A 13912-nucleotide genomic window follows, 5' to 3' on the forward strand; every position below is an offset into this window, starting at 1 on the left:
TATTACGAGAAAGCTTCTCGTTATTATGAGATGTTAAGTCATTATTACGAGAAAGCTTCTCGTTATTATTATACTTAGTTATTACAAGTTTCTCATTATGATTATGAGACACTAAGTCATTATTACGAGAAAGTTTCTCATTATTATGAAATGTTAAGTCATTATTACGAGAAAGCTTCTCGTTATTATTATACTTAGTTATTACAAGTTTCTCATTATGATTATGAGACACTGAGTCATTATTACGAGAAAGTTTCTCATTATTATGAAATGTTAAGTCATTACGAGAAAGCTTCTCGTTATTATTATACTTAGTTATTACAAGTTTCTCATTATGATTATGAGACACTGAGTCATTATTACGAGAAAGTTTCTCATTATGAGACACTAAGTCATTATTACGAGAAAGTTTCTCATTATTATGAGATACTTAGTCATTATTTTTAGAAAGTTTCTCATTATGAGATACTAAGTCATTACAAGAAAGTTTCTTGTTATTATGAGATGTTAAGTCATTATTACGAGAAAGTTTCTCATTATTATGCGAAACTAAGTCATTATTATGAGATGTTGAGTCATTATTACGAGAGTTTCTCATTATGCGAAACTAAGTCATTTTTATGAGATGAATCGCATTATTGAGGGCCTAAACGTTCTCAAAAACTCAGTGATAACTTTGCACACTCATCAGAAGTGGTGAAAATTTACAGTTTCTGTTATATGAGATTTCAGAATTAGGTGTGGCAAAACGTTTCTCGATAGCGCCACCTACAAAATTTCAATTAAGCGCCCTTCGTGCTACGTTTCACGTAACTAAGTAATTAAATTATGTAGACAGATGTAACAGTCCATTACCTACGAGAAAGCCCCTGGGTGCCATTATTATTATACTTAGTTATAACAAGTTTCTCGTTATTATGAGATACTTAGTCATTATTTTTAGAAAGTTTCTCGTTATTATGAGATACTTAGTCATTATTTTTAGAAAGTTTCTCGTTATTATGAGATGTTGAGTCAATATTACGAGAAAGTTTCTCATTATGAGATACTAAGTCATTATTACGAGAAAGTTTCTCATTATTATGCGAAACTAAGTCATTATTATGAGATGTTGAGTCATTATTACGAGAGATTCTCATTATGCAAAACTAAGTCATTATTATGAGATGTTAAGTCATTATTACGAGAAAGTTTCTCGTTATTATTATACTTAGTTATTACAAGTTTCTCGTTATTATGAGATACTTAGTCATTATTTTTAGAAAGTTTCTCGTTATTATGAGATGTTGAGTCATTATTACGAGAAAGTTTCTCATTATTATGCAAAACTAAGTCATTATTATGAGATGTTAAGTCATTATTACGAGAAAGTTTCTTATTATGCGAAACTAAGTCATTATTATGAGATGTTAAGTCATTATTACGAGAAAGTTTCTCATTATTATGCGAAACTAAGTCATTATTATGAGATACTAACGTCATTATTACAAGAAAATTTCTCATTAAGTTATGCGAAACTCAGTCATTATTATGAGATGTTAAGTCTGCTCCAAAAGTTTCACATTATGCGATAACTAAGTCATTATTATGGCCTGTTAAGTCATCAACATAGTTTCTCGTTATTATAATACTTAGTTATTACAAGTTTCTCAATATTATGAGATTTTAGTCATTATTTTCCTAGAAAGTTTCTCGTTATTATGAGATGGTGAGTCATTATTACGAGAAAGTTTCTCATTATGCGAAACTAAGTCATTATTATGAGATGTTAAGTCATTATTACGAGAAAGTTTCATCGCTGCTTGCAGCTTTAATTATACTTAGTTATTACAAGTTTCTCATTATGATTATGAGATACTTAGTCATTTTTTTAGAAAGTTTCTCGTTATTATGAGATGTTGAGTCATTATTACGAGAAAGTTTCTCATTATGAGATACTAAGTCATTATTACGAGAAAGTTTCTCATTATTATGCGAAACTAAGTCATTATTATGAGATGTTAAGTCATTATTACGAGAAAGTTTCTCATTATTATGCGAAAATAAGTCATTATTATGAGATGTTAAGTCATTATTACGAGAAAGTTTCTCATTATGCGAAACTAAGTCATTATTATGAGATGTTGTCATTATTACGAGAAAGTTTCTCATTATGATTATGAGACACTAAGTCATTATTACGAGATAGTTTCTCATTATTATGAGATACTTAGTCATTATTTTTAGAAAGTTTCTCGTTATTATGAGATGTTGAGTCATTATTACGAGAAAGTTTCTCATTATTATGCAAAACTAAGTCATTATTATGAGATGTTAAGTCATTATTACGAGAAAGTTTCTTATTATGCGAAACTAAGTCATTATTATGAGATGTTAAGTCATTATTACGAGAAAGTTTCTCATTATTATGCGAAACTAAGTCATTATTATGAGATACTAAGTCATTATTACAAGAAAATTTCTCATTATTATGCGAAACTAAGTCATTATTATGAGATGTTAAGTCATTATTACGAGAAAGTTTCTCATTATGCGAAACTAAGTCATTATTATGAGATGTTAAGTCATTATTACGAGAAAGTTTCTCGTTATTATAATACTTAGTTATTACAAGTTTCTCAATATTATGAGATATTTAGTCATTATTTTTAGAAAGTTTCTCGTTATTATGAGATGTTGAGTCATTATTACGAGAAAGTTTCTCATTATGCGAAACTAAGTCATTATTATGAGATGTTAAGTCATTATTACGAGAAAGTTTCTCGTTATTATTATACTTAGTTATTACAAGTTTCCTGTTATTATGAGATACTTAGTCATTTTTTTAGAAAGTTTCTCGTTATTATGAGATGTTGAGTCATTATTACGAGAAAGTTTCTCATTATGAGATACTAAGTCATTACGAGAAAGTTTCTCATTATTATGCGAAACTAAGTCATTATTATGAGATGTTAAGTCATTATTACGAGAAAGTTTCTCATTATTATGCGAAACTAAGTCATTATTATGAGATGTTAAGTCATTATTACGAGAAAGTTTCTCATTATTATGCGAAACTAAGTCATTATTATGAGATGTTAAGTCATTATTACGAGAAAGTTTCTCATTATTATTATACTTAGTTATTACAAGTTTCTCGTTATTATGAGATACTTAGTCATTATTTTTAGAAAGTTTCTCGTTATTATGAGATGTTGAGTCATTATTACGAGAAAGTTTCTCATTATGAGATACTAAGTCATTACATGAAAGTTTCTCGTTATTATGAGTTATAAAGTCATGATAAATTTTCTGTCATTATTGAGATACTGTCATTATTACGAGAAAGTTTCTCATTATTATTAGGTGTTAAGCCATCGTTACAAGAAAGTCGTTATTATGAGATGTTGAGTCATTACAAGAAGCTTTCTTATTATTACGAGATTTTTTCCCAGAATATTATAACATATTAACTCTATATTGAGATAGTTTCTCATTATTATGAGATTCTAAGTCTACATCCTACAGCAGCATCATTTTAAGGATTCGCGCATAATTATATGCAAATATATGAGAATATATTTCATTCAGTACTTAAATGTATCATTAATGTATCTTCATGTAATTCATAATGACTCATTTTATACTGATATTTTGTGTTTATTTTTGAGTTATTAGTGCGCACACAGAGAGTGTTCTGAATCTTACGAGTTTCCATTTTATTTTAACTACATGTAGATAGTTCACTAGGCCTGTGGAGAGAGTTATTTATGAAGCACTGTTTACAATACATGTCAACAAATCCTCCTTTAAAGTCCTAGTGAGCAGGACAAATGTGACTGTCGCACGGTAAGTGTTTTTGTGAGTAATAATTGATGTAGGCTATATAGTGCGGTACTGATGTAGTCACCATGCGCTGTCAACTAGAAGACCCTCGCTCTGTCATCAGTACAGTGATTCTCAGATGAAAAGGTCATGTGGACGTGAAGTGTTTGCCATGGTTACCGTCAGGGACAGTCTGATTGGAAGCAGAAGAGAAACAGGACGCTTTCTGACCCACATTTAGAAGGAAATTACAGGAAGAACAAGAGCTTGTGTGTGTTATGAAGCCAAGAAACACACACACACACGATCGTGATGACTTTCCTCTGACTTCTGTTGTTTATTTTGAGCTTTTTTTTTCAGCCTCACACAAACATTTTGGCATTTGTCCATTTTGTACATTATTATTATATTATTATTAAATACATACTCGTACTTCTGAATGGCCTCAGATGACCAGCAGGTGGTGCTGTGAGCATGTGTGTGTTTCTTCTAAGCTTCTGGGTGTTTTTGAACATTACTTTTCACCTAATTTTGTCTTTTTCCATCATGAAAAATGATTTAATTACCCATCATGCTTTGTTTGGGGTTCATTTATCTGTCCATCCCTGATGAGCAGAGCAGATCTTTCCCGTTATCTCTGTAGCACAGGACTCTGGGAAGGGATGGAGCTCATCAATTTCATTATCAACTCATCTTTGATTAATCATTTCAGTCAGCAAGATGCTGCAGAGAGACAAAATTAAAGCTCAGTTTTCTGTGGCGAAATGTAGTAATATGGGGACATTTCAGATGTAGTTTGAAATTTGAAATTGCTTTGCTCATTTTTCCCTTTTTGCTTTTATTATTAGATTGCTCACTAAATGTGGTGCATTTTCTGTCAAGCTTCTTCCTCGCTGGCACACAAAGTGCTTACAAAATAAACTGTACTTGGTGAATTGTGATCAGCACTAATTAGCTTTCACTGTTAAGCAATTAGCTGCCACACGGCCAACTTAGAAAGTCACGACTCAAAGAAAATCGTGAGTTTCCCCACTGATAATTATGTCCATGTGAAGGCGGCGAGTCTTCATCTCATGTTGTGTTCTAGAGTTTATTTTGTGTTTTTCCCTCTTAAATAAACTGAAGCCCTTATTAAATTCCAATGAACTTAATGATTATAATGATTAACAGACATGTAATCAAATGTAAAGCAAGTGAACAAATTCTTCCATTAATGCCAAAGGGTTATTTCAGCCAAAACCGAAAATTCTGTCCTTTATTACTCACCATATCTGTAAGACCTTCGTTCATGTTCAGAACACAGATATTTTTGATGAAGTCTGAGAGGTTTCAGTCCTTCCGTAGAGATCCAACAACCACCACTCGGATTTCATCAAAAATATCTTAATTTGTGTTCTGAAGATGAACGAAGGTCTTACGGGTGTGGAACGACATAAGGGTGAGTAATAAATGACATTATTTTCATTTTTGGGTGAACTAACCCTTTAATAGAACATTTGTTCAAAGTTTAATAACGCTTTCAAAACGTTAGCACAAAAACATTTACAAGTAATGTTGTAACATTGTTCATGTCCATCGAACGTTTTTTTACAAGATGTAATATAAGTCTAAGGTGTCTCCTGAATGTGTCTGTGAAGTTTCAGCTCAAAATACCCCATAGATGTTTTTTAATTAATTTTTTTAACTGCCTATTTTGGGGCATCATTAGAAACGAGCCGATTCAGGCTGCGACCCCTTTAAATCGCGCGCTCCCCGCCCCCTCCCGAGCTCTCGACTCTATCACTGCATAAACAAAGTTCACACAGCTAATCTAACCCTCAAATGGATCTTTACAAAGTGTTCGTCATGCATGCTGTATGCATGCGTCGGATCATGTGAATATAGTATTTATTTGGATGTTTACATTTGATTCTGAATGAGTTTGATAGTTCTCCGTGGCTAACGGCTAATGCTACACTGTTGGAGAGATTTATAAAGAATGAAGTTGTGTTTATGAATTATACAGACTGCGAATACAGTAATAAATGATGGTAACTTTAACCACATTTAACAGTACATTAGCAACATGCTAACAAAACATTTAGAAAGACAATTCACAAATATCACTAAAAATATCATGATATCATGGATCATGTCAGTTATTATTGCTCCATCTGCCATTTTTCACTATTGTTTTTGCTTGCTTACCTAGTCTGATGATTCAGCTGTGCACAGATCCAGACGTTAATACTGGCTGCCCTTGTGTAATGCCTTGAACATGGGCTGGGATATGCAAATATTGGGGGCGTACATATTAATGATCCTGACTGTTACGTAACAGTCGTTGTTGAGATCCGCCTGTTCTTCTGAGGTCTTTTAAACAAATGAGATTTATATAAGAAGGAGGAAACAATGGAGTTTGAGACTCACTGTATGTCATTTCCATGTACTGAACTCTTGTCCTTCAACTATGCAAAGATAAATTACATTTTTAATTCTAGGGCACCTTTAAATGTTTTAGTTTGACGTTTCTTGAACATTCAAAAGTGAATTTCCCATAATGTCTGAAGAAAAAAGAGTGTTCGCAAGAAAAAACTTTTTTTTAAAAAAACATTAAAACAAATGATGTTTTGAACGGTCAGCATTCTGACAAAGTTTAATGGAAACATTAGCAAAAACCATCATGAAACCATCATGATCATCATCCTTACAAACTTTTACCATGGTAAACACATGGTAAAGTAGCCTACCAGTTACTGTTACTACAGTAAAACTTGATATTAATGTCACCACTGTCATGAAAATTTGAAACTTAATAAATGGATATTAAGCTTCTGAAAGAGTTTGATGAGATAACATTGTTATATTTGTTATGATTTTACTCTAGTAACAACAGTAACTATATGGTATTTTGGAGGAAAGTTATTTGTAAAAGAAAATGTGAACCTTGTTTTAGTCATCCACCCGTGTCCTCATATAGACCGCCCGTCTCTCTCTCTCTCTCTCTCTCTCTCTCTCTCTCTCTCTCTCTCTCATCGTGATGTTTGTATCCTCTGGATAACGGGATAAAATCACCGCAGCTCTACAGCAGGTAAGACACTGAAAACTTCATCCTGTATTCCTGTAATATCGGAGTTTTTGTCGTTACCAAACTGTTTTTGTCATATTCGTCTTTCACTCCGACTATACGGACTCAGAGGATGTTCCGGTGTCTCAATTATGAGCATCTCTGGCTCGTTCCGATCAGTTCAACCGATTCCCAGAAATGCCGTTAACTCGGAACGCGCCAAAATAAGTAAAGCGCGCGAAAAATGTAGACTGCTTAACTAGGTTTAAAATGGAGTCGGATATTTAATTTGTGTTTATTCAGTTCTGCTATGATCCCTGAAGTGTCCATTCTGACCGGAGAAAGATATCGAGCTTAACATAATCAATCAATCAATCGATCAATGAATCGTCCTTGTTGATGAAGTGTCCAGACTGTCTGGAAAAAGATGAATGGAGCTGAAGATAATCGATCAGTCAACCAATCAGTGAATCGAGACAGTTGCACGTGCATAAACAACACCAGGTTTTAGTTTCAACCAAACTCTGAGTTTATATTGAAATATGATGTTTATAGAGCAATATAGAGTTTACAGTAGTGAAATAAAATTGACTTTTATGTTGTTTGGTGAGGCAACGCCCTGAAGTAAAGCTTAGATTTAATGTTTCTGAATTATATTTGAGTTATGTTGCTTTAGTGTGTCATTAATAAGAAACAGAACATTCAGTTCTAAAATATATTAATTTCAGTGAACGTAAAATCACTTAATCACAAATTTATATTTTATTTTATATCTAATATCTGTGTGTACAGAAACATTGATCTGTTACTTAGTCAGCTATTGTCATAGCTGTTATCACAGTACATTGTGTTCCTTTATGTCTTTTTCAGACAGGCAGACACTTCTGACTCAAATCCATTTAGTTATTCATAGTTTGCAAAAACCAACGTTAACATATTCAAACAACTTTAATATGTCAGGCAAGGGAGGCAGTGTCTCCTCAAAAAAAACTGGATGAAAAAATAATCGATGTTACTAAAATATAACAACGCAAATATTTTTAACACTGTCCAACAGCGACACCCGCAGGTGAAGTTACTCTCCCCTCATTGACTTATAACAGACCAACGTGCGGTGGGTTTAGTGGGGGGTAATTGAGAATGAATGGGGGAAAGTCACGTGAGAGGAAGCAACGCCTCCATCACTCTATGATTTGATATGATCGGTTATGATTGGGTATAATTGGTTCGTGCGATAAATCCCGCCTCTTGTTTTCATACGCATTCCGCGCTTTTGCGAATCAGCCTGAATGAAGGCAATGATGGTGTTAATGAGAAGACTAATTAAAAAGAAAGTAAACAACCCAGCCAAACTGGAAATGGCCTGAAAACATGTTTTTAGTGAGCAATCAGCTTGGGGAAATTAAAGATACATCTTCGTATTAGTTGTATTTGGTCTCTCTTTTTTATGTAATGTTTATTTAACCAGGAAAATCAAGTGTAACGAACATAAATTTACATTTTATATATAAAGACTTTGCCTCCTCATTTTAAAACACCACCGCACACCACTGTGGTGTATGTGTATACATGAACAATAAGATCCTTTTTTTCCATCATTTGGGAAATCATGTTTACATAATATTGTTCAAGTCAGTAGCATCTGCAGCTACCTACCACACTTTGACTAAACTAACAAATCTGATTTCATTACATGCAAAATTATATTTTGTAGTGTGAATGCGTTTTCCTGTTCATCGCCACGTCCTTAAATTAGTAAATGCATTTGCGTCAGTTAGTGCGCCCATGGGCGTGCTGGTCTAAAAAAGAGGTGTGTTCAGGCGCATTGCCGGCGCATTGCTATTTTAGGGGGTGGAAATAGACTGCGCCATAGACCAACTAAAACCTGGTCTAAAGTCTAAAATCAATGGCACAATATTTTTCTGTTAGAGCGCGTTGGTAGAAACTGCGTCCACAGTGCGCGTTGACTTTGCTTATTACACACAGGGATGCGCATCACACAAACATGCCAAATATTAAAAACAAAAGGATTACAGTGTAAAAGAATATTATTGTGTAGGCTACATAAATATAAAAATGTAATGATGAATAGTCATTGCGTGTATTAGAATTAGGCTACCTATTTTCAATTCAGCCTATTACTACTTATAATGATGAACGAAATTGGCTAATTAATTGAACAATCGTGCCAAAACACACAGCTATTTGAAAGCCTGCATTTGCAAGCCCGCTTTAACTTCGCGTGCGAGCAGATCGGTTTCTTCGCTTGAAACAAATTCCGCCATGTAAATAGCAATCCGCCATGGCGCGAGCGCATCTCGCTCTTAAAGGGAAGGGGAGATGACACTCTGATTGGTTTATTGAATGTTACGCCCATTACTCATTAAGAGAACAGGGACAACCCATTTCAAAAATGCGCCCCGGCGCACGGACCGTTTTTCCGTCGTTAAAATAGCAAAAGTGCAATCTTTACCGTTCCACCCGTCAAGGATGCCCACTAAGCCCACTCCTTTTTGCTATTGCCATCGAGCCTCTTTCCGCCACTCTAAAATCTGACCCATTAATAAAATGTGTTACCAGACTAGGTATTGAACAAAAGGTATCATTATATGCAGATGATATTTAGTTCCTGCAGTCCTTAATGTTGTAAAATTATTTGGTTTTATTTCTGGTTATAAGCTTAATTTAAGCAAAAGTGAATTCTTTCCACTGAATGCAGCGGCCAAAAAATACCCTTCGCATATTTTACCATTTAAAATTGCACAGCATAGTTTTAAATATCTTGGGGTTTGTATAACCAATAGATTTCAAGACCTTTTAAAATGTAATTTTGATAATTTACTGCTTCAGGTTCAGAAGTCTGTGCTCCCCATGTCCCTAGCTGGCAGAATTAATTCTGTAAAAATGAATACCCTTCCAAAGTTTATGTATTTGTTCCAGTGCATTCCCATTTTTCTTTCCCAATCCTTTTTTCAAAAACTGGATAGGTTAGTTTCAGAGTTTATTTGGAATAAAAAGACTGCTAGGATTAGTAAAACGCTTCTTCAGCGTCCAAAGTCTTTGGGGGGTATTGGTTTACCCAACTTTAGACACTACTCCTGGGCTGCCAATTTCAGGGTTTCTCAATACTGATTAAACCAGTCCCAGTTGCAATACACACCTATGTGGCTTGCTACCTCATGTATCCCATGTTATACTCCACTATTAATAGTTCACACTCTCCCTATACCAAAAAAATTAATTGTAAAAACGTCTGTACGAATCTGGAAACAATTTAGGCTGTGCTATGGATTACAGACATCTTCTATATCTGCCCCCATAGCATCAAACTTTGCTTTCCCACCATCAATGATGGACAGGACATTTACTCAGTATATGGTTTCTCAGCGTTTAAAGATTTATATATAGATGATGTTTTTGCATCCTTTCAACAGCTCTCAGATAAGTTTTAACTGTCCAGAAATAATTTCTTCCGATATTTGCAGGTTCGCTGTTTTGTCCGTAATTTGTAACCTCAGTTCCCTAGTCTCCGCTCTACTACTCCTATAGATTCAATACTCGAACTAATGTGTATTGGTAAAGGGATGGTATCGATTTTCTATGACAAAATATGTTCTCTGCATAGAAGTTCACTGACATCCATAAAAACTCAGTGGGAGGAAGACTTATTAGAGGACATCTCAGACGAACTGTGGGATAGCATCTTATGCAGGGTGCATTCCTCATCTGTGTGCGCTAAACACGGTTGGATCCAATGTAAAATACTTCATCGTATTCATTGGACTAAGGTCAAACTTTCCAAAATTTACTCTGATGGTGATCCTATCTGTGACCGCTGTCGCCAGGCTCCTGCAACCCTGGCACATATGTTCTGGTTCTGCACAACTCCATATGGATATTGGTCTGAAATATTTGCGACAATGTCTCAAGTAGTTGGTACAGCAATTAAACACAGCACTGTTTGGTACACTTCCCTTGTCAGTACACTGTTGAAGGTACAAGGCAGATTTTGTGGCTTTTGTGTCTCTCCTGTCCAGACGCCGTATTTTCAATGCATTGGAAGTCATCTGCTCCACCTACTCATTCCCTGTGGATTAACAACGTTTTTCACTTTGTTAAACTAGAAAGAAAATTAGATATTCACTGAGGGGTTCTATCAAGAACTTTTATCAAATCTGGGATATCTCCTCAAACACATGGAAACATACTCCCTGCATAGTTAATTGTTGCATTTTTCTGTACTGTGTGACTGCTTCTGTAATAAGAGTTTTGTTTGTTGTTTAAGCAATTTTGGTTGGCGCAAGTCCCCTTTATTTCTTTTTCTTTGTGGGGTGGGGTGGGGGTTGTTTGATAATTTGTAATTTGTGGAAAATCCTATAAATAAAGTGAAAAAAAAATAAAAATAGCAAAAGTGGATTTGGACACGCCCTGAGTGCACCTGCGCTTTACACTTTGCGTTTAGATCGTTAAAGGTACAATATGTAAAATTTTTGCAGTAAAATATCCAAAAACCACTAGGCTAGTGTTATATATTTTGTCCAGCTGATTACTAACAATATCTCTAATGTTTTCAACTACTTGTAAATCATGAGAAAATTCCCATTCTAAACAGTGACACGGGGCAGTGCAGTTGCCTGTCAATGACGTCAGTTACCTTTGTTACCGCCTTTACTGACGTAGAAACCACATGACAACAGTGCCGTGGACAAATGCGGAAGTAGAGTCTAGCGTCCAGCAAACCACTAGCTTGCTTCAAGCAGTTCCTTATTTACTTCTTGCACGTTTTATGGTGGATTGTGTTACTTATTTATGGAACATAATTACTGTTTGCCATCTGCCGCTGGTTCTGTCGACAAGGACAGCTCCCGTAAACTCATGACCGGAAAAGTGGAAGCGGCGCCGGCGACTGTGTCATAATAAAAGTCCCGCTGCTCGTGAGGCGTGTGTTGATCAATCGCTCCAGCTCCTCGTTCAGCTCCCGCAACACTCGGTCCTGCTCTGCTTCATACTACAGTAACGTTAATAATCGCATCCACGAACATGAGTTCTTCCAGACTCCAATCCCTATTCTTTTGCACCGTCCGTTGAAATGGAGACCACATGTCCCAAATTTCCGCTCTAAAGCTTGGCGTCATCAAACTACGCCTTTGTTTTGAATAGGCTTCTAGCGACCTCTAGCGGAAAAAAATATCACAAATTGTACCTTTAAAATAGGGCCCTCAGTGTTGAAGGTTGGATTTATGTGAAGTGTGAATAGACCCATAGTTAGGTGAGGCCCAGCTCCACGAGGGGGCAAAAGAGGGCATTGCCCCCTCAGATCTGATTTGTTTTTTAATTTCCATCCCCAAAACACAATTTAACCCCATTTAACCGTCGCACTGGTGTGATTAGAGCGATCAGTGCGTCACTGCAAAATTCCGTCATAGCGTGGCTGCAAGCCAAGGAAATAATCGGCCTTCTATAATAATGTTTGTGTGTTCAGGATGTGCGGCATGGCGGTGCTTTTAGATGACGGCGGAGGTGATGAAGACTTTGACGTGGGCGACGAGATCCGGATGCTGCCGCCTCCTCCGGCTCAGTGTGACGGCGGGGTCTGGGGGCCGCGGCGGGGCCGCTGCGGGTGTGTGCTGTGGACGCTGGTCCTGCTGCTGTGGAACGTCCTGCTGCTGCTGCTGTGTGTGGGGCTGATGGCCCTGGTGTTCAGCCTGATTCTGCTGCCCGCCGCCCTGCTGCTGTACGCCGGCTTCCTGTGCCACTCGCGGGTAGATACACGCCCACAAACAACACACGCATGCGTCCGCCAGCACACCGTATTCTGATCTGCTCTGGTTCGGTTTCTACAGGTGGTGGCGTCGCCGGCCCCTCTCTGCCAATACCTTGACGACAACAGTTGCTCCGCCCTCATCATCCTGGGCTTTGTCATGATGTCACCGCTCGTCGTGGTTGCTGCGGCGACGTTCTGCGCTCTTCTCAGGCGGCTCCACCTACTTTTGTATTTTCAGCCGATCGCAGGAGCCCGGTATCAAGGGCGGGGCTTGGGCTGGAGGCGGGACTTCCACGCCTGGGTTTGACAGACAGCAATCTCAGGTGACCGTTATAGGGTCAAAGGGTGAGTGACGGATAGCGACGGCGTTACACACATGTAACACAATATATTGAACCACTAAAACGTAACGTTTTTCTGTGGAGGCTTGTTTCAGCCAAGTTAATCTTTTCACATGATTAAGGAATTAACAAGAAGTTCAAGTGTTAGTAAAATTGTTACGCTGTTACATTGTACATCTACTTCTTTGTTTCAGCACAAGTCTGTTTGCGTGCAAAATATGGCAAAACAATCACTCAAACATGCATCGCTATTAAAAATATAATTGTTTTTCTGAAGATAACCAATGCGTTACAGACTTAAGTGTTACCGAATTGGTGTTACAGTGCTGTACTAGTCTCGAGATGTTGATGTTTTTATTGGTTGGTTAGTTGTGTGAGATTCACCTGTGCAGTAATGTGAATAAACCAGCTGAAATCAAACCTGTGTTTGGGCTTCATTTCCACTGCACATTTACATCGGATGTGTCCCAAAAGCCAGCAGCGCTGTAAAAATATCTCGCAATTATAAATTCATGAGGCTCAGAAATATTCCTGATATATAGAGCACAGGAGAGGGACGTTAAATCATCAAGAAACTCCAGAAGAACCATTTGCATAAACTTCATAACTTAAAGTTGTTCTTGAAGAAGTTGGAGTTTTTTTAATCCATGTAACCGCTGATGAAGTTGCTGATGTTTGAGGTCAGATTAACAGATGAACTCTTACACAGGGTCAGTTTGACCTGTACACACTCAGCCTGTGATCTGCATATGCAAAACTATTAACACCCCACCCAATGCACTGTGATTTATCACCATGACAACAGGCAGTGGCTGGACCTTTGCCATGGCAACATAATGGGAAGAGAGGGTTGAGGTAATGACAAATAATGACAGTCGGCGGAGAGACAGATGGACGAACGTATGGAGAGAGAGTTCTACGTCCGAAAGAGTTTCACTCAGAGCAACATGTCAATAT

General features: G+C 36.7%; 1 protein-coding gene across 1 annotated transcript; it reads left to right on the forward strand.

The window, feature by feature from the left end:
* Nucleotides 1-12333: 12333 nt before the first annotated feature.
* LOC137027570 (transmembrane protein 88B) lies at nt 12334-12973 on the forward strand. Its single transcript, XM_067395756.1, has 2 exons — nt 12334-12612; nt 12694-12973. The coding sequence occupies exons 1-2, from the start codon at nt 12334-12336 to the stop codon at nt 12919-12921; spliced, it is 507 nt and encodes a 168-aa protein (XP_067251857.1). The 3' UTR covers nt 12922-12973.
* Nucleotides 12974-13912: the final 939 nt, after the last annotated feature.

The sequence above is a fragment of the Chanodichthys erythropterus genome, chromosome 10 (assembly GCF_024489055.1).
Source record: "Chanodichthys erythropterus isolate Z2021 chromosome 10, ASM2448905v1, whole genome shotgun sequence".
Classification (NCBI taxonomy): Eukaryota; Metazoa; Chordata; class Actinopteri; order Cypriniformes; family Xenocyprididae; genus Chanodichthys; species Chanodichthys erythropterus.